Genomic DNA, 20,701 nt, shown 5'->3' with positions numbered 1-20,701 from the left:
GAGTACAGAAAATTATTCTTTTACGCGTTTCACGTGCCGCGTATTATTTTCCGATCATAGTAATCGCATAAAAATTTAATCCAAATAATCCTTTTTATTGGAAAACAATCGAATCGATAAGTTTAAGTAACGCTTTAAAACTATCTAATAAGTAAAGAGATCGGTCCTCTCCCCCTCGGTACCCTTTCCGTACAATAACGTTATGATTTTTAATATTCTTGAGATCGTTCTAGGAGAGAAAATAGTCTATAACCCTATCAATATTTCTCCAGAGGCTCAATATTTCTATCAGTTTCGCGGTCCGTCTCTTGCGGTTTGTGTCTCAGTTCTTGGTATGCATGCGAGAGAATGGAAGAGAGAAGGAAGTAGAAAGAGAGCGGGGCCTACTCGACGTAGTTATGCCTTCCGAAGCGTATGACATTTCTTGTCACGCCTCGCGACGCATATCCCTCTTTTCCCTAGCCTCGCAATATCTACCCTTTGCTTTTCCCGCGATCCCGAAATGTCTCGTAATAAAAGCGAAAACAGAAGCAAATGGGAAAGTCACGATTACGGTAAACCTATTTATACATTTGGAATTAAATATTACGATCGCGCCAAATCGATGTCGAAGGATTAGATTTGCCAATTTTAAAGCTTCCGTTTCAAATAATTCGAAAAGACGAACGATAAGGTGGAAACTCTTCGTTCGTTATTTAGTACGCGAGCATGTATGTAGGATATGCGTCTATGGTCAGTAATTTCCGTACTTTTCGAATCGTTACATGTCGAAGTAAAATCTTGAAATAAATTAGTAAAATAAAATAACACGTCGCGTTTGATTTCTGACTATTCCCTTACTTTCGATCGACCTCGGATCTGCATCTAATTATGGTGATTTTAGCATTAGCCGCAACTGGTAATTTGAAATACATCGTCGAATTGGATTGTTTGTACCTCGCTTTAGGTTCCATCGTAGAATCACATCGACAAGAGGCAATAGGCGTTCCGGTCTGTCTTGCGGTTCGAGTTGTATCTATTGAAATTACCAGTCGGTGGATTGGCAAGTGTGATTGTGCGGCTAACGGGAAAGCCTCCAATCAGTAGATAATTGCTTCATTCCGTTGGTACGTCTGTTGTCGATATTGTATTCCCTTCGCCTCCTTCCTCTCCTCTGCAACTCCTCCGTCTTACTCTTCTCGGAGGAACCAACGATGAAAACGATTTTTTTCTTTTCTTTTCTTCGTTTTTTATTTATCTTTTTTTTTTTTCTTTCCTATAATCCCCGGACTTTATTTATCTTCTCATTTCGAAACTTCCAATAGAATGGCTCGGATGGCTCGGCCATCTAACGCGAATCTTCCTATATATACTCGATACATGGAGCGCATTGTGGAGTTAATAGGTCGATCGTGTATACGGATACGCATTAACGCGATCTCTTATTAAAAGCGCCAGTCTGAAAGTTCGAGTGACCCTGCGTCTCTGATAAAAAGACGATTGTGTATTTGCAATCAGTCATTGCTGAAATTGTTTGCTTTACATGCAAACACCGATGTAATGTAATTGAACTTTGTAAAAAATTTGTAATAGAGGAAGAGGGAAGGTTTCCTCGTACAAGCCGCTTAAACGAGATAGAATTTGTGCTTCCTTCTTTGTCTTGGTAGTTCTTGGCGTCGAAAGAAAAACTTTTGACGGAAACAAACAGCCGGCGGGGTGCTTAAAGCGGGCCCGAAGCATTATTTTTCAGACATGAAAGGATCTTCGACAAATATTTGCAGTTCGCAAACTGCAAAGCGTCGGGTATAGTGCTGGTATAGCGCAAGGATGAGAATGAGAGACAAAAACATTTGTACGAAAAAAAAAAAAAAAAAAAAAAAGAAATGCAAGAGAAAACGATTTGCGATATACGTATATCGCCGCGATATTGCTGCTGCGTGAGATAATATTGATATAGAATTCTTCTGCTTCTTCTCTTCTTCCTTTGCCGTTTTCTCGCACGTCACTTGACAAGGTCGATAATGTTGGACGAACGAGAAACGACTTTGTGAATTTTACAAACTTTCTATGTGCTTTCGCCGATACACGCAAACTCGGAGACTTTCGCGAGATTGACTCGATCGAGATTCGAGATTTTGTTTGTTTTTTTTTTTTTTTTCTTACGCGTTCAATCGTCGTAACCGTTTTGCGTTAAAGGATCCCACTTAAACGTAAACTCGACGTTATGAAAAGCAATGCTTTACGTCAGGAAAGGGACAACTTTTTCTCCATCGCGAGCCGCTCGGATCGATCGATCGATCCGTTCCTCCGCTACTCGACTTTGCTAGCCACCTTATTAAAAATAAAAACAATGCTACGGCGATGTCAAATATGCGGGAATCGCCTCCTATCGCTTTATCGAAACGATCAAATAAGGAATAGAGACGTATGATATTCGCCGAGCCGCCTCTACTTTACTGCATTACTAGCGAATCAAACGACAGATAACGGAACTTTACATTCGAAACAAAAATTTCGATGTTTTTCAACTAGTAGCATTATCAGTAACACGTAGAACAGATATAATGAGCAAGAAAGGGAAAGAGAGAGGGAGCAGCTTCAAACGTTCTCTGCATGATATCACTTGGGGTGGCTTTTCCTTTTCGCGTGTAGTTCAGAACGTTGGATCGGAATTAATGAACCGTAATCCCCCAATAATGAAGCTTCGGCTTCGTTGCGTCTGATACGACCTCTCTCCCTTTCTCCCTTCCCCTCTTTCTCATCTCTCCCTTCTTGTCTTGTCCGCACATGCAAGTCCGATACCTATATATGTATCTAACGCGCGTAAATGTCACATACGTTGGAAAGCTCGTCGGGTAGGGTGAGAGGCTAACAACACACATAAAGATCGACGTTAAAACACATATGAAAAGGGGTGATAGAGAGAGGATGAGAGGGTGAGAGAGAGAGAGAGGAAGACGCGGGTTGAGATAGAGAGACCTTTCACGGTGTCGAGGCTATCGGTGGTATGAGGCAAATTATTTTTCCTGCACAACACGTGTCGTGTTATTCTCTGAGCACATAACGAGTTGCACGAGCGATTCTCCGCTCGCACAAAGAACGCTTTCTCCGACACCTCGCGTTTTTCTACCTTACAAACCAGTTGATCGTAGCTTATTCGTTTCTCTCTTCCGATTTACGATTTGATTTTTACACTAGTTAATGAAATGTACTAGAGGTTTTTTAACTCGACGAACTTGAAATATCTTAGTAGAGCATAGAACGTTATAAAAATATTGTCCAACGTACGGGTGAATGAAAATAACTGGAGGGCCTTAATATTTTTCCAACATATATGAAATTATTCAAGTGTTAATCCCCCTTGGCGCCTTATTTTAAAAATAGGGTCAAAGAAATGTCAGGCCTGAAAAACGTGTAAAATTGCTCGAAAAAAGAGAACACGGGATGGTAAATTTTTGGAAAGACGACGTAGAATATCTCGCGAAGAATCTATAAATTTGTGTGTGTGTGTGTGTGTATATATGTACACACACACACACACACACATATATATATATATCGTTATCAATTATCATCATCTATGTACGTATACGCGATCGTTGCTGAGTACAGAGAAACGTTCTTTGATGTCGATACCTACGTGCCTTGCTGCTGATCCGAAACGGAGTATGTTGCGTCGAATTATCCTCCCTTTGAGAGAATATCTCCCAAGGATATCTCTCGGTCTTGTGCCCAACGATTTCTACTCCTCTTCGTCTTGATTCTCATCGTCCTCCTTTTATTTCACCTCTCCTACATGCGTTACGTAGTTACATGGAAGCGTTATAATCGGGTCGGTGGAACATATCGCGTTACTCTCCTGCACCTGACGTGTGTCTCAACGTCATTAAATTACAGGCTGTATCATAGGATGCATCTGCGTTGCATCGAGGATGAAAAGCAGCTTTGAAACTCTATCTGTCTCTGTCTTTGTCTACACCATTCGATCTGTCAAACCGATGGATCATTAGAGCCTACATATATTTCTATATTTTCATGATACAGAAACGACGAAGAAGAGAAAAGAAGCTCGATCTTTTAACGAGTCATCGAGTTGTTTTATGAGAAGTAAGTTTTATCGGCGAGAGTCAGTTTCTCTGAACGATAGTAAATTACTGTCGGTACACGCCGAGCAAAACGCCTATCACGAGTACGTTATCGAGAGTTTAACGACGACCAACATGGTGCGTGGTTCGTCCAATCGAATCACGGGCAGGCCGTCATTAAAGGGGTATTTGCTCGGACAAATAATCGCTGAATCAATATCGTAGGAAACGGTAACATGACGATCGTATTTCGTCGAAAGCGAATAGAAACGCGTTGTATATCTTATAGAAACAACGCAATTATCGGGTAACGTGCCGGAATTTCTCTCTCTCTCTCTCCCTCGCCTACTCTCTTTTGGTCTCTTCACTCCGGTAAACTGTACGGGTCATATAATTTATTTATGCACGCGCAATCGACGAGCAGCGGCTAACGCATTGCTCCACCAACGTGTTAATTTGTGTAATGGATCGTTAACCGAAACGTGCCCATAGCACTAATAAGTTAATGACGGACCGGAAGGCTGACGGAGCTCGTGGTGTTGATGGTGCTACCGCTGCTACTTCTACATACCGCATACATTGATTATTCAGAGCGTTTAGCGAGCGACGATTGTGTGAGTTGAAAAAGCACTTTGTTAGCCAGCTTTCAAAGCTGGAGCCGTTTTCTTTTAATCGTTTCATGTTTCCGATTATCTTCGTTGGCACTATTTTCTCGCATGACCGTGCAAGCGAGACAGCAAAGAATCGCGTAGTAAAATCTTATCGCTACCTGTACGTAACGCGCGGTTTCTACGAATTCACGTTCCGAAGATTGCTAAATCGATTGGTATTCTTGTGTGTCGTGGGACGCTCACATTCGCAAATCCATATAGTTGAAACTTATTCATACATCTCCGTAGATTCGCTTTAAAACTTGAAGGAAAGAAAAAAGATCGAGTAAAAAGGGGAATGCATGCCAAGCCTGCGATGTCGCGTGTTCTCGTGTTATAATATTACGGCAGTTATATAAACTCAAACACGCCCAGCATTTACATTGATGACCCGAATATAATATATCACGGGGAAGCTCGAAAGCCAAGCTTTTCTCCGCAGCCACAATGGCTACTGACCACCTGTTGCCTTTCCATTTATATTTTAGACGTCGTGAGAGCATCATCGCCTTATGTATCCTCCTCCGTAGGAGTCTCGAAAGGCGTTCGCATCTTTTCTTGCAAGGAAAGATACGTAAACTTCTTTCCGTCACAAATCATACTCGTTACGATAACCTATTGTATTTGATCTTGCCATCTTTATCACGGCGTTAAAGGATCGTCCGTTTTATTAGAAGAAATCTTTTATTTAATTTTCATCGACCAAACGCGTTCGCACGATGCATGTAACTTTGCAAACTTACTGGAGTTGGTTTTGAGGAACTTAAAACACAAGGTGCGGTCTCTACTAACGGAAATTACGTCGGATACGAGACGCCTGACAGGACTATCCGATCCCGTGTTCAGACTAGCCTGACATAAGACGGCAATTTACATTGTGAACGGCTTAGTACATACGTGATAAACCATGTAACCGGTTTCCCAGATAGGACCACATAATCGTCGCTCGTATATACCAGCTACACGCCCGATTAAGTCATCCTTAGTTTAGTCGTCGCCGTCGCCGTCGCCGTCTCCGTCGCCGTCTCCGTCGCCGTCGCTCTCAGACGCCATCAGTCTGGGCGCATCGCGCGCGAATTCCCTCCCTGTTACACCGAAATCCTGGAATTTTCCCTTACTCTCGAACCTCGTTACTTCGCGTTCGAGTTACAGTCCTAATCCGTGCTCGTTTGTTAGAACACGAACGGAAGAAGATAAAACGCGAAAGTCCTTTTAAATCACTTCCTTCCACTTTTCTCTTTCTGATAACGGGTATTTTTCTATTCCAGGGTGCGTCATCTAGCGTAGTGGTAAAGTTCGCGGACACTGAGAAAGAGAGACAACTAAGACGCATGCAGCAAATGGCTGGGAACATGAGCCTCCTTAACCCCTTTGTCTTCAATCAGTTCGGCGCTTACGGCGCTTACGCCCAGGTGGGTCGTATTACCGTTAATGGTTCTCGCGTTACCGCATTATCACTCAGAGTTGCGTCCTTTACCAAGATTTAAGATTGGCGATAGTTTATCTCTCGTTGTACGAAAGCGATCGATATCGTTGAATCGATACTTTGGAACGTCTCGATTCGTCCGACTTTAAATGTTACCTTTTACGGGGGACTACTGCGAGAGCAGACTGACCGATGTACGCTTTAAAGCGAAATATTTTACGCGATTACAACGGAATACTGCACTTGCAGCAACAAGCAGCGCTGATGGCAGCTGCAACGGCACAGGGGACGTACATCAGCCCGATGGCCGCTCTAGCCGCTGGACAATTACCACACGCTCTGAATGGCATGCCGAATCCCGTCGTACCACCGACTTCCGGTAAGTTTTATTCCAAATTTCTTTCGCTCGGAGGACCTAAAGGCACATCGTTTTAACAGAAATAGACCAAATCGACGGAAGGAATAGAACTGTAACTATAGCGAACCGATATCTCGAGCGATTTCTTTATCACCTTTAAATAAAGGTGACCTGAGTGTATCTCTCCGGAGATTTATCGTCCAGATACGCGGCTACGTCGCTGCGATAACCAACGCGAATGTTTCTTTTAATCCATCTAGGAGGAAACATTAACCGATTCATAGGTTAAGACGTTTCAAATTTCCACGGGAAAAGACTCGTGTTACGGTACTTCTCTTGGGTAAATTCGACGTTCCCAAGGAAAATCTCGCGGTATAACGTTGCGTCGAGCTACATCAATTTCGCGAAGAGAGATGGAGAGAGAGGAAGAGAGAAGGGGGAGTGCTTGGAATCGGAGAAACGCTCGATTTCCCGGGAAACATTCGACAGCGTGGAGAAGAAACGAGTGAGAAGCATCCGTGCACCATCTCGCACAGACGCACCCACACAAACCCGTATTTATACGTACCCTTCTACTAGGAAAACGCTCGATTTCGCAAACCTCTTTTGCCCTCTACCACCCTACCAACCTCTTCTGCGTAGAACATCCGCGAGCGGTCTCGCGTGCGCGCTTGGAGGAAAAGAGAAGAGCGTACGCTCGCTTGCCTTATAACCGGCTCGTAAATCAATACAACATTTTCACCGAGCGTGACTCGGGCGAAAGATATTGCCGGGTACCGCGAAACTTTATCGAAAGCTCGCCGAACGGGAAGTGGAAACTCCGAGGAAGCACGGCCCTTTCTCTTTTTCTATCTCTCTCTCTCTCTCTCTCCCTCTCTCTCTCTCCCCCTCTCTCTCTCCCCATCCCTCCACATCCCTCCCCGACCCCGCTCTCTTCGGCTCCTCTCTCTCCTCGACTCCGATCTTTCGATAGGAGAGGAAACTGAGAGAAAGAGAACGAGAGAGAGAGAGAGAGCACAGTGAACGCGGAAATCGTCTCTCCGCAAACGCTGGCGCTGGCTATACGTCGAGTCTCGTCGCGAGGGGAAGGTAATACGGTTTCAAAGGAAAATAATACAATATTTTTACAATTTGATTCCAAGTTATCTCTTACCCTCTCATGGTATTTCTCGCTTATCAATATTCATCATTTTTCCCGCACGTTGCATAAAATAAAACGAAGACGCAATGCGAACTGCTGATCAATTAATTTCAATCCAAGGGGTTCTTTAGGTCGTTCGCTCGTACCGTTGTCACAGCGACGTAGCTTTTAGACTAGAAATCGTGCTGATCCAGTCCAAACCATCTAAGGCCTAGCGATATATCCGCATTAATCGGTTGAAAAATCGATTGACGTAAGGTAGAAATAGGAGCAGCGTGTGCACGTGTGCGCGAGAGGATCGGTCGCGAACGGAGCTTCGCGACAAAAGTCCCCATTGCAAGAGCAAAAGGGTAATCGTTGTATACTGATCAAGTTTGCTCGTAGGTTCCACAGGACAGCCGGTTAACGGAGCGATACCGTCGTTACCCTCGCCGACGATGCCCAATTTCAACATGGCCGCCCAAACACCGAACGGTCAACCAGCAGGTTCGGATCCAGGTGTCTATACCAACGGAATACCGCAAACCTACTCGGGACGTGAGTATCAACTCAGGCGCAGTGTGCCGCCCCTGCGCAATGCCCGACCAATCGACGACGGACTTTATTATTCCGCGTTTCCACCGCCGAAGGAAATAACCTCGCCCAGTACGACGGCGCTCGGTACGTCGCTACGCCACGGCTTTTCCTATTTCTCTTTCTACTTTCGCGCAGGACCAAACCAATGCCAGCTAAAATTGCGAAAACCTTCTCACGAGCCCATGCTACTTTTCTTCGATATACATAATTCCATTTGATTGTCTCTGCGACTGATTTCGCTCTTAACGGACGTTTCGCAGATTAATATTGTTATTCCCTCGTTATTATTCAAAGGTTCGATGCCTCGAAGATATTAAATAATCAGCATTCGATTCTACCGACATTATTTCTCGTTAAGGTAATAGTTGCTCGCTATATTTTTATCGCGTTAATAAGAATTCTTTCACGGTGTCCCACGACGTACCACGATGTTAACACTATGTAACGCGGTTATATTCGCGGATAAAACTTCGATAAGATCGGGTTCATTGAGACAGGGGCAATAACTTAGGCCCATCTCTGATAAGAGCTGAGCTTACTGAAGTGTAGATGCCCTCCATTTGTCGATTCCAGCACAGGGGCTGCCCAATGGGGAGGCGGCACTTCAACATGCCGCCCCTTATCCTGGAATGCAAGCTTATCCTCCTGGTGTCGGTAAGTTATTCGATTTAATTTTTTTTTCTTTTTCTCCTCATTGTTACATCATCGTCGATTACTATTCTAATCGAATTCCTACACGATAGTTCTCCTTCGCATTCACGTTCGTATCCATCGTCTCAATCGGTGTCCTCTATTTTCTCTTTAAAAAGTGAAAAACCTTCGAATCGTAAGAATCGAAAGAAAGCCCCCTCCTCTTTCTCCAAGAGACGTATTTCCCTTACTTAATCCTCTCTCATCTTTTCGTCCAAAAAGTCGCATCTCCGTATTTAAACGTACGACGTAGATCGCTCGCATCGATCAAGATCGTGAAAGCAATGCTTCGCGTCACGCGCGTAAGAAAACTCGTACGATTTAGTTTCTCTCTTTTTTTAACTGATTCCTCGATGGTAATTGGAAATCCTATTAAAGATGGAAACTTATAGAAAGAACAAATTATGAAACAGATATTTTCTAATATTTTAGAAAGTTTAGCTATTTACATGCACGCCGTTCGATGCGGGGGTAACCTGGTTAGATCGGCCAACGCACATTTTATCGACGGTATTATTGAAAGAACACGCACGTGCACGAGCGCAGCATCGAGGAAAAGTCGAAAGAATAGAATTTTTCGAAAATCTTTCCCCTTCGGGTTCATTTTCCTTTCTTTCATTTTTCGTTCAAAGTCGATCTAAAATGAATATCGTTGGACGTCGACGAGAGGAAGATCGTGAATCAGAGAGAGAGAGAGAGAGAGAGAGAGAGAGAGAGAGAGAAAGGTAGACAGACAGACGGACAGAGCAATGCCGAAAGGGAATAAACGGGGGAAAGAGGAGAGCTATAGGCGAAGGAAAAAATCAAGCGCAACACGCTTTTAACCGGAACCACTCGGACATTTATCTGGAAAAAACTCAATTTCGCTCTTCGCGTTGCTCTCGTTGTTGTTGCATGCTACGACTGTGTCAGCATGTACATGCATATATTTCGTATACGTAAAATTCTTTATATGTATATATACTTATACATATATCGTATTATACATATGCCTTGAACACGTCGTAACATATGCATAGCAGCTCGTATGTTGTGTGGTGGTGCTGTGGCGTTGTAGATGTTATTTTGGATGTATGGAAAAGACAAGAAATGGAGGGAACGGTAAATTTAAAAAATAGAATTTATTCATTCGCGTAATCATGTAAACGCATCAAAGATATTTCAAACGAATTCGCTGTCGTGTTTTATCGAAGAATATATTAGATGCTTTACGTTGGTATGCAGATTCGACGCACGCTTCGTTAGGAGCAATAAATTACGAACAACGTTCGAATGTTGTGATTTCAGCAATTTGCACGGTAATTCCCGCTAATGGTCGATAAAAACGACAGGAAGGGAAATGACAGCTTCGCGCACCCGTGCAGTTTTCTATTGCGTTTCCGATGATAAAAAATACACAGGACCGTGCGTGTCCATCCACCGCGGATGTTGCTTATACGCGCTCTTGTTTTGTTTCCGTTGTCGCTCGCATAACGACAAGGGTGCTTCGGTAAGAACAATCGGTAAAGCACACTTGACAAAACAGTTTGCCAATTGGTTAATTAGGTTGCCACCGTATTAACTAATTTTCCACTCGACGAACGAGACCGATGAAAAAGGAAAGAAAGAGATGGTCGACCGTAGCCGTAAACAAACGATCCCGTTGCGACCGGTCATCATAGTAGTTCGAATCAATAGAGAAGGAAAATAAAAGTAAAACTATCCTGTTTGCGTAGCTACGTGCGTTCAAAGAATTATCGGTGGTTTCGTGAATTTGTCGGTGTACATGATAGCCTGCAGACCGCTCTTCGTCGTTGCTGCGAAACGTCCAACTTTTTTTGCGCTTACAGGTGTCTCTAAAACGGCCTGTTTTTTCTCCTATATTTGTTCCCAGCGTACACAAACTCGTCGAGATCAACGGATCGAAAAAAGCAATCCCCTATATTCGCTCGCTGTCTCTCTCTCTCTCTCTCTCTCTCTGTCTCTATCTATCTATCTCTCCACTCCCTCCCTCCCTCCCTCCCTCTCTATCTCTCCTTCTCTGTTAAACAGCACGAGGTAACCGACGTATGATCGCGCATTTATTTCATACGCCAAATGTTGACCCATCGCGCTTCCACGAAGCCTCCGGTAACGTCAATCGGAATATATTAAAGTGATATTTGCACGGGAATAATTAATTCCGAAGCGAAATTTCAGCGTTGCGGATTTGAGAGTAGCGAGCGAGTGAACGCTATGCTGTCTATGTCCCGTCGCAAACAGATATCAATCACGTATCATTTTAAATATTTACTCAAGTATGATTAATAACGTTATGATTGCGAGTACGCGATTATAGGCAGAATATGGGAAAGGTCGGATGTCGGTTCGAAATCGTTCAGAAAATCGCACGTAAAAAGTTATCGTTCCTAAGCGAGCCTGACTACCGGTCGATATAACGAGAGCGAGTGGAAAAGTCATGCGCCATCGTGAAACGTGATCTCCCGCGCGTGATTTCATCGGGGTAGTCCGATCCTTCTCAGCGTGGGACTTTGAAGCCGTATCGAGTGTCGCTTTCGAGCACGACTGGGGAAATATTTGACTCCGTTTTCCATCGACAATTAGAAGAGCCAAAAGTAAAAGGCGGAAGAGCTAGAGAAAAGAAAAATGCGTGCGCGCCGCGTGTTCGTGTATATATCTATACCTATCCCTATCCTCTGTGCGTGTGCCTACGTGTCTATATCCGTCTATCTATCTATCTATCTATCTGTATATACATATGTACATACATACATACATATATTATATATATATATATATACACACGCGTGAACTTATGGGTGTACGCGACACGTACGTGCATATGTACGTGTGTGTACGCAGTATGAGGCAGGTACAAAGCACCGAATGTATGGTATTTAAAGTTGGGAAATGGCGATACCGTTGAGAGACGAATATCCTTGTCCGTGGAAGCGGCATGATAAATGGCGCACGAGGAACGTTCGTGAGACTCCTGTAGCGGAGATTCGCCACCATTCGTTTGCTTTTAAGTTGACAAGGTAAATGGACCGCGCCGTTGAACGCGATACGAACGACATCGCCTCCTTTTCCTTCCCTTCCTCTCGTTTTTCTTTCTTCCTCTATCTGCTTTTTCTTTACCCATTCGACAAAATACAGATACATAATACGAGTCACCTATTCGGAAAATACCAATCTTCGAATCGAAAAGCACTAATTTTTGTTAGAGAGAAGATCGATCCTTCTCGAATCGAACGAACATCATAACCGATCAGGACGGCATGAACGTTGTGTCTCGATGTGAACAAATACGATGTAATTTGTTTGTTATCCGTTATTTGTTACTGTCGCAGCTTATCCCGCAGTCTATGGCCAGTTTCCTCAAGCTATTCCTCAGCCGATGACCGCCGCTGTGGCACCTACGCAAAGAGAAGGTAAGTACAAACACGTTAACGTCTTAATCGTTGATTGTAACACAAAATATCAGTAGTTGTCCAATTCGTAGTTGATATACCACGTCCTTAGAATATACCCACACGTACATACCCCCCCCCCCCCCCCCCCCCCCCACACACACACAAACACACACGCACGTGCGCGCAATCAGAAACGCGTACGACGTAGCGAGTCCAGGCACGAAAAATTCCACTTTGTCGATCGTCCGAAAGAAACGTACAAAAAGTCGAACGGAGAAGTGGAAAAGGAGAGAAATTATATTCTTTGCTGTGTGGGGAAGGTCGATTAAAAAGCGCTTCCTTTTTCTTCTTTTCTTCATCTTTCCAAAGTTTCTACCCCCTTTTAATTCGACGCTCAACGTCCTCGCTCGGAGAGGCGAAACCTTTGATGAAATTTTTCGCGGCAGAATTCTACCCTACAGGTTTTCATCGGCACGTACGTTTCACGGGTTTCTTTCTCATCAAGCGTGCTGCCGTAAGTAAAACCGTATCTCCTTGCTTCTGAAGTTTCCCGAAATATACTATCTCTCTTATATCAATTGTGTCTCGAACTGGAACGAAGTAAAGTCGTTGGGTTTTGGTAGAAACCAGATCTCTCGACTTTTCTTCTTCGAATTTTTAAGAAGAAGGAATCCAAAACGTTGTCGCGCACAAAATACGTCCCCTTTCCTTTCGTGTAACGAGCAGAAAGGTCCGTTGAAATCGTTGACTGGTTTTCCAATTAAAAGTACAACGGAATCGATCGAGGTAGTGCTTAACGAGCCGTCAGTCGAACGAAACGTCCTGAAAAAGACGGTCCTTGTTCTTTGTGGAAAAACAGGGCCGAAAGGAAGTTGGAAAGCGATGTTGGAACAAGGGTAGGGAGGAACGAAGCAAGGAAGGAAGGAAGGAAGGAAGGAAGGAAGGAAGGAAAAAAAGAAAAGAGGAGAAAGAGAAGAAGAAGAAGAAGAAGGAGGTAGAAAAGAGGGTGGTAGTAGGTGGATGGAGAAGCCCCACGCCTAATTGCAATTAACAACTCGCCATTATTAGAATATACGATGCCTTACAATGAGATAATGCAAATAAAACGAAAGTTTTAATTACTTTGCCGCTACGCCCGTAGGCGATTCGTTGTTACATCGTAGGATAATGGAAAGTTTACTGCGACAGCCACCCCCGACTTTCGCTAGCCCACCCCTCTTCAGATTATCCTCCTGCCCTCGGCTTCTCTTTTTTGGCTTTCCTCTTTTTTTTTCGGCCTCCATCCATCTTTTTCACACTCACGAGATCGTTCCACGTAACGTTAATGCACTTTGACGTGCGGAATATGAAGTTCGATCATCAAATTCAAGGCTGCCTTTCCGAAAGAGGAGTTTTCCCATTTCGGCAGGTATAAATTCACGATGAAAATTTGATGTGTCTTGGTAGAGGAAATAAAAAAAGAAATTGGACGCGCGAATCAAGAAGGTGTTTCGGTGTTTCAGGAAAATTGCAGCTGCACACCAGTTTGTCTCGGTTCGTTTTTTTTGCATGACACAGTCATCACTTCATCGGGTAATCTTTCCTTTTTATATCATTAAGTTTCTTACTAATTACTATTGTCGATGTTCCACGTCTCTCTTTATCTATCTATCTATCTATCTCTTTTCGTTCACAATATTCTGTCACACAGGTATATTGCAATATATTATAAACGTTTGTATCGCGAAACTTTCTATGTACATACATTCGTTCTATCCCTATTCAAGAATTTCAGTGTATTCTTCGTTGCACTGGACATGTCAGTGGTTGTTTTCGGTGTTGCTCTGCAAAACAGTGCTGATTGCTTGCTTCCATCTCGTGTTTCACGTTAACTATAGACGTGGATTCCAAAATTTCGGTTATCCTTGCTATTGATACAACAAATAATCTGTTTTAAGAAAGTACATACGTAGATGATTCTAGAGAGAATGGACTTTACAATTTGATCCCTTCTATTTGTTTTATCAAGACGAGAGGGGGAGAAGAGAAGTTGTTGGGCCATTCTCATTAAATTTGTGGACACATTCCACGCCAAGGCCAATTAGCGAGTCGAGAAGCAATTTCAGGATCACCGATCAGGCACCACGACGACGGAGCTGAATTTATGACTCGTTCTTCGTGATTCCATTTTTCTTTCTCTCTCTCTCTCTCTCTCTCTCTCTCTCTCTCTCTCTCCCTCTCCCTCTCCCTCTCCCTCTCCCTCTCCCTCTTCCTTTCTCTTTCTCTCTTCGTCGGCAGCAACTGGAAACCTGTCGACACCCACGCTAATTTGGGTTTCGCGTGACAACTTCGATCGAGTTATTGCCGGGACAAAGCTCCGACGCAAAGGGGAAGCATTTGTCACTCTTTATGTAAACCGCGAGACGCGTTAAGGTTACTCCTCGGATAACGCAAACTTTCCTTTTTGACGCGAAATTAATTTCGAAGCCTTTAACGCCACCTCGATCATCCTTCTCATCTCGCTTCCCCACTTATTTTATATTTCGTCGCCGTGGACAAAGAAAGTAAAGTATCGCCTCTGGATCTTTCATAATTCCATTTGTAAATCTTCGCCTTCTCGATTCCTTTGTCCGTAGGATAAACGTCGGAAAAAAATTATTCAAGAACTCGACGACTAATTCATTCGATTACAAGTACGCAATTATATCAGGCAACACCTGGGAAATGTCTGCACTTTAACATAGGCTAATCCGTTTAATTAGACGGAATTTAATGAGAAAGACTGTTTTGCGAAGAAACGAACAAAGAAGGGGGGGGGGTGAGAGAGAGAGAGAGAGAAAGAGAAAATGAGAGGAAAATAGGAAAATGGAGGGAAGTATTAAAACTCTTAAAATGACAAAATTGTTCCGGACCTTTAAAGATATTCGAAAAAAGTATAACATTATATTTGCATCGATCGATAAATAGAGGGTTATCATAAAAAAGATAAAAGTGTCAAGATTGTTCCTGGAACTGCTACCAACGAACAATTATACTCGCTGGTGATTCGACATGGCTTTGGGTTATTCCCAAAGTCTCGAAAGGAGAGGAAAGGAAAAGGAGAGAAAGAGAGGGAGATCTCAAAGGTGGTGGATCCTGCCAAAGTAACAAGCGGCTCGCGATGAGTAGCGCCCTAAAAGTTGAGTGGCAGCCATCTCATTACTTAAATGCGTCCGTTAGTCGGGTAGCTCTCTGGGCAAGAGAGCAGAAGTTTCTACGGTCATAATCGCCGCTAATTGACGTCGGAGTTATAAAGTTCAGTGAAATTAGCTAAATCCTTATTTGGACTTCCTCCCGCCTCTTCTCTCTCTCTCTCTCTCTCTCTCTCTCTCTCTCTCTCTCTCTCTCTCTCTCTCTTTCTTCCCTTCCCCACCTCCCTTGGCACTCGTAGGAAAGCGTTCTTCGTAGAGCATGCGCACGTATTAATCCTTCTGTCGATGTCTTCTTTGTCGCTTTTCAACGTGATGTTAACTCAAAGAAAAGCCTGCCTCCTGGACATAGAGAAAATATATTAGATTAAAATGGTTGAAACTTATTAAACGGCACAACACGATTCTGTGAAATGCGAGGGCAACGATTAGGGAAACAAGGGCTGCGTCATATCGATTTCTCCATGCAGCGTTTGCGCGATCACTCTTTAAAAATTACGACGATAGATCGTCGTGTCTGGCAATAATAATAAAAAAGAAAAGAAACAAAAAACTAAAAAGAAGAAACGAAGAAAAAGAAATAAGTAAATAAATATATATATATATATATGTGCGTGTGTATATATATATATGTATGTGTATATATATATACATATATGCACACACACACGCACACACGCACGCGCACACACACACACACACACTCATATATAAAAGCATCGTTCGTAATCACTGTCAGGATCACCGTCGTACAAACATACTCCTTCATCATAATAACGTCCACGTTCATACATCATATCTCACCTCCCGTATTCACCAGTCCAATTCCCTTGTTTCGTCCGTCATTGTGTTGTGTGAAGTCCCTGTGTTGTGTGTTTGTATAATTGAAAGTATAAATACTCAACGTTACTTTGAAAGTGCGCGCGAGAGAAAGAGAGAGAATCATCACGATCGTAAGGAACGGCACTTGCGGGAAACCTCTCGCGTCTCTTTCTCTTTTATTTCATTATTATATATGCATATCACTTTGTTTTGACGTCTCTCTCATTACATTTCAAAATTCTTGTTTGTCTCTCACTGATCGATTGTTCCATATAATGGTCTATGTATTTGCTCATAAAATAGTTTGACACGATATGAGAGACTTTAAATTCGATTATCACGAAACTTCATCTTCATTTTCATTGAAACTCGCACTCGCAAGTTCTCGCTTTTCACTATTGCCGAATCATAACAACTTTTCTACCGAAGGAGGAAACTCATCCAAAGACTAACATTCTAACTTGAGTATTATACTTCAAGTTTAGATGTTTAGATGTGCTCTGATTTATATGGTAGGATGCTCTATCTCAGGACCCGAGGGCTGCAACCTGTTCATCTACCACCTGCCACAGGAGTTCGGTGACACCGAGCTCATGCAGATGTTCATGCCCTTCGGCAACGTCATCTCCTCGAAGGTGTTCATCGACCGGGCCACTAACCAGAGCAAATGTTTTGGTAAGTGCGTCATTTCCACGAAAGACCAGAAAGTGAAAAGGTGGCCTTGACTGTAAAGAAGAGACAGGAAGAAGACCGTAAGTAAATGGGGGTTCTACTTCGTCAAGGTAGGACTAAGCAAGAAATCTAACTTTGTGTGCTTGTTGGAAAAATCGGGCTGGACGTTTGTACGTAGAAAGAAAACGTGTCGTCGCTTTCGGATTTCGTAATTTCGGCTAAAATCAAAGTAAAATAGAACTCGTTACGCACGCGTGAATACGTACGAGCAAAAGCGCGCGCGCGCGCGCGCGCACACACACACACACACACACACACACACACACATAGAGAGAGAGACATCAATTATGAAAGCAGTACCAATGGCTGTTCGGCTGAATAAAATCGGTCTCGAAACCTTTTGCGACAGCAGAGAAGACCGAAACAAAAAAAGAGACTGAAAAAGCCACCACTGGCGTTCCTTTGATGAATCGTATCCGATACGGATTCGCAGGTGTACACAGACGCGGATAATTGGACGATCTCGTTCGATCGTATCATCTTCGGTCCATTCAGCCACACGCAGAGAGAAGGGAAAAAGCGATTCAGACTTTTGCACTCGTGTTGGTTCCCCCTTTTTTTACAAATTCCAAAATTACAGAGACTCGTTAAAAAGAACTTGGATGAATTTCGTAGCACACGGAAAAAGGCACTCCTACGTCGCATCGTTTCGAAGTTTTTCCTTTTTCTTTTCTTTCTTGTTTTTTTTTCTCCCCAAGATATTTTTCGATTCTAATTATTCCTCGCGCACGTGTCTACCTGCTATATAGGACGAACGTACATATTTAATCGAATCAAATCTTTTCAAATCAATGTTGATTGTCGTCCCGATTAAATAATACTTGCAATTCGCGCATCTACGTGATACAAAGGAAATGAATCATGATAAAACGAAGCGATCTAAATTCATTTAACGAATTCAGTTAACGGATTCGTTAACGAACATTCATCGTATCGCGTATCGTCAATTAATCGATCGATTCTTTTCAGGTTTTGTATCGTTCGACAATCAAGCGAGCGCGCAAGCAGCGATCCACGCGATGAACGGATTCCAGATAGGAATGAAACGGTTAAAGGTACAACTTAAAAGGCCCAAGGATTCTAGCAAGCCATACTAACCCACGTCCTAGCGTAGAAAAACTGGACGGTTTGCGCCCTACGTCATAACTTACAGAGTAAGCCTTCTTTTCCTCTATTTCCAATTATCCCTGGCCTTCGATAAATTCTTCACTGTTTCTAGTCGCCAAAAAGAGACACACAGATATTCCTCCGTTCGTTTACAGATGTCGTACGAGAATGCAAGCCCTTTGGAAGCTCGACGATCAGGAGTGACGAGTTTGAATCACCGCTGCAACGCTCCTCTCCATCGTAATAACCTAGTATACTAGCTAGTTAATTTCATAGAGGATAGTATCTAGAAATCGAGATAGAGACGCAGCTTCGTCGCTCGCTAAAAAGTTGCCTCGACGAAGACGAAGGAGATCCAAAGGAGATCGATTCGGATGTTTTCTATTATTTTTCTTTTTTTTTTTGCGCTAAACCCAAATTCGAGGAGACTGATGGAGCAAAAAATGTTATACCGGATAAACGTTCGACAAATGCAACGACGCCGTGGCACGAGAAAGTTGGAGCGCATCTCTCTTCGCTGACGTTTGACGTGTGACGTTTGACGTTTGACGTTTGACGTTTGGAAGAAAGGATCTTTGGTCGAACACGATCATTCTACTCGTCATCCCGTTTCTTTCCTGCAATTCTATCGGATATTTTTTTGAATCTCCTCATTATCCCCTCCCTTCGATCTAAACTCCCACTCCTTTTCTATCGTTTCGCAAGAGATTCGATCGTTCGAGTCTTCGCCGTTGTTGTACCTGTTCAGGGAATTTTAAAGAATGAGAAAATAATTTTTAAAAGACGAGAGAAGAAGGAGGAACAAGAAGAAAGAAGAAAAAGAAAAAGCAAGAAAAAGCCAAAGAAGCTCGACGAACTTGGGCTCAGCGTCAAGATCCGAAATCCTGCGAGTTCATCCAAGTGTCTCTCTCTTACATATAATATTAATATATGTGTATACATATATATATATACACAATATATATATACACATATATACACATCTATAAGAATTTTAACGCGCATCGTTGCGCGCTGTAGATTTTATATACACTGCGACTAGAGAGAGAACGTCAGTGCCGTGCGTCAAGAGAAGAAATAGAGAACTTTCTAGGCTTCCTAGGACTCACGGCCCTTCGTTGTCCCTGTATAGCATGTATTGATTACGATTATCCTTATTAACTTATTATCATTATCGCGTTATCATTATTCTTATTATTCTTATCAAGTCGCGAGCGAGTTTCCGGCCGAAAGTATATACATATACATATTATTATTATTTTTACTGTTATTTTTGTAACTATTACTATTATTATTATTATTAGTACTATTATTATTATCATTATCATTATGTATACATATGTATATGTACATGTATGTATGTATATATATATACATATATGTATATGTATAACCCACACACGTACACAGAAACACACACACAGAGAAGTTTCTACAGATTTTCACAGGCATATATCCCAAGGGTTCCTTTTTCAGCGTCGAGATAAGGAAAAAGTAAAATCATTTTTCGTTCGATCGACCGCATACTGCATCGCCCGAGAAATGTCAATTAGGCTGTGATTATACCGAACATACAAAAAAAGAAACCAAAGAAAAAGAAAGACACAGAAGGAAAAAACGAGCAACGGAATCGGCGTTTTCTTTGTACGGAGGGAAATTTTCACAAGATCGTATCGTACTCGAGAGAAGGGCATGGATTATCATCGTCCTTTGTTGATTCAAAAACTAATCCTTTTTTTTTTTTATTTTCCTGACTCACGCTATTACTATTATTAATACTACTACTATGACAACTACTACTACGACAACTACTACTACTATTACGACTACTACTAATACTACGACTATTATTACTACTGTTGCTACTATTACGCTACTTCTGTTACTACTGCTACTGCTACTACTACTACTATTACTACTACTACTACTATTACCACCATCACCACCACCATCACTACTATTATTACTGTTACTACTACTACTACCACTACTACTACTACTACACTACTACAGCTACTACTACTACTACTACTACTGCTAGTACTATTATTACTATTACTATTATTATACTAGTCAACACTTCTAGTCGCTCGCACTACGAGTGGAGAAACGATCAAGGGTTGAGATTTTGAAGTATCATGGATTACCAGCACGCTTTGCCATTCTTCTTCGTCGTTATATCTATCGATGATGACATATAGTACAATCACAAAAAAAGATAGGAAGGAACAGAGAATGGCGGAGCGTGCAAAACTTTTATCCTGCCAGAATCCGAGCTACTCCTCGGTCCTTTGAAGACACGTCAATTCACGCGCTGGGAACACGAGAAAAACGTATATCTATCGTAGCTCGTTATATTGTTTGTTGCGATCTTTAGAATTGAAGAACTTCACATATATATAGCAAAGCTAAGCTAGCCCATTTTTTCTTCGATCGTCGTTCTAAAAGAAATAAAAGACCAAAGATAAGAGAGCGATGTGTAAAAAAGATTAGGACATTTTGCGAGCGATGCCCGGTCGGATCCTGCGATCGATCGATTAGCGGGAAATAGAAAAAGGTGCAGGAGTTAAACCAAA

The 20,701-nt window shown here is 42.5% G+C and overlaps 1 protein-coding gene across 19 annotated transcripts in view; it reads left to right on the top strand.

The window, feature by feature from the left end:
- The window catches only part of LOC122633679 (CUGBP Elav-like family member 4), a 469,576-nt gene extending 450,847 nt beyond the window's left edge, over nucleotides 1-18,729 (top strand). For 15 of the 19 annotated variants that reach the window (XM_043821882.1, XM_043821886.1, XM_043821885.1 and 12 more), the window contains 8 exons: nucleotides 5,983-6,126; nucleotides 6,390-6,519; nucleotides 8,024-8,176; nucleotides 8,765-8,869; nucleotides 12,235-12,315; nucleotides 16,803-16,961; nucleotides 17,988-18,172; nucleotides 18,281-18,729. In XM_043821882.1, the coding sequence (XP_043677817.1) occupies nucleotides 5,983-6,126; nucleotides 6,390-6,519; nucleotides 8,024-8,176; nucleotides 8,765-8,869; nucleotides 12,235-12,315; nucleotides 16,803-16,961; nucleotides 17,988-18,115 (900 nt within the window). In that variant the 3' untranslated portion in view covers nucleotides 18,116-18,172; nucleotides 18,281-18,729. The remainder of the gene's footprint in view (nucleotides 1-5,982; nucleotides 6,127-6,389; nucleotides 6,520-8,023; nucleotides 8,177-8,764; nucleotides 8,870-12,234; nucleotides 12,316-16,802; nucleotides 16,962-17,987; nucleotides 18,173-18,280) is intronic. The other 4 variants (XM_043821877.1, XM_043821878.1, XM_043821880.1 and 1 more) reach the window with 4 other exon arrangements.
- Nucleotides 18,730-20,701: the final 1,972 nt, after the last annotated feature.

Source organism: Vespula pensylvanica, chromosome 13 (genome assembly GCF_014466175.1).
Source record: "Vespula pensylvanica isolate Volc-1 chromosome 13, ASM1446617v1, whole genome shotgun sequence".
NCBI lineage: Eukaryota > Metazoa > Arthropoda > Insecta > Hymenoptera > Vespidae > Vespula > Vespula pensylvanica.
This window is presented reverse-complemented; position numbering and strand designations above follow the sequence as displayed.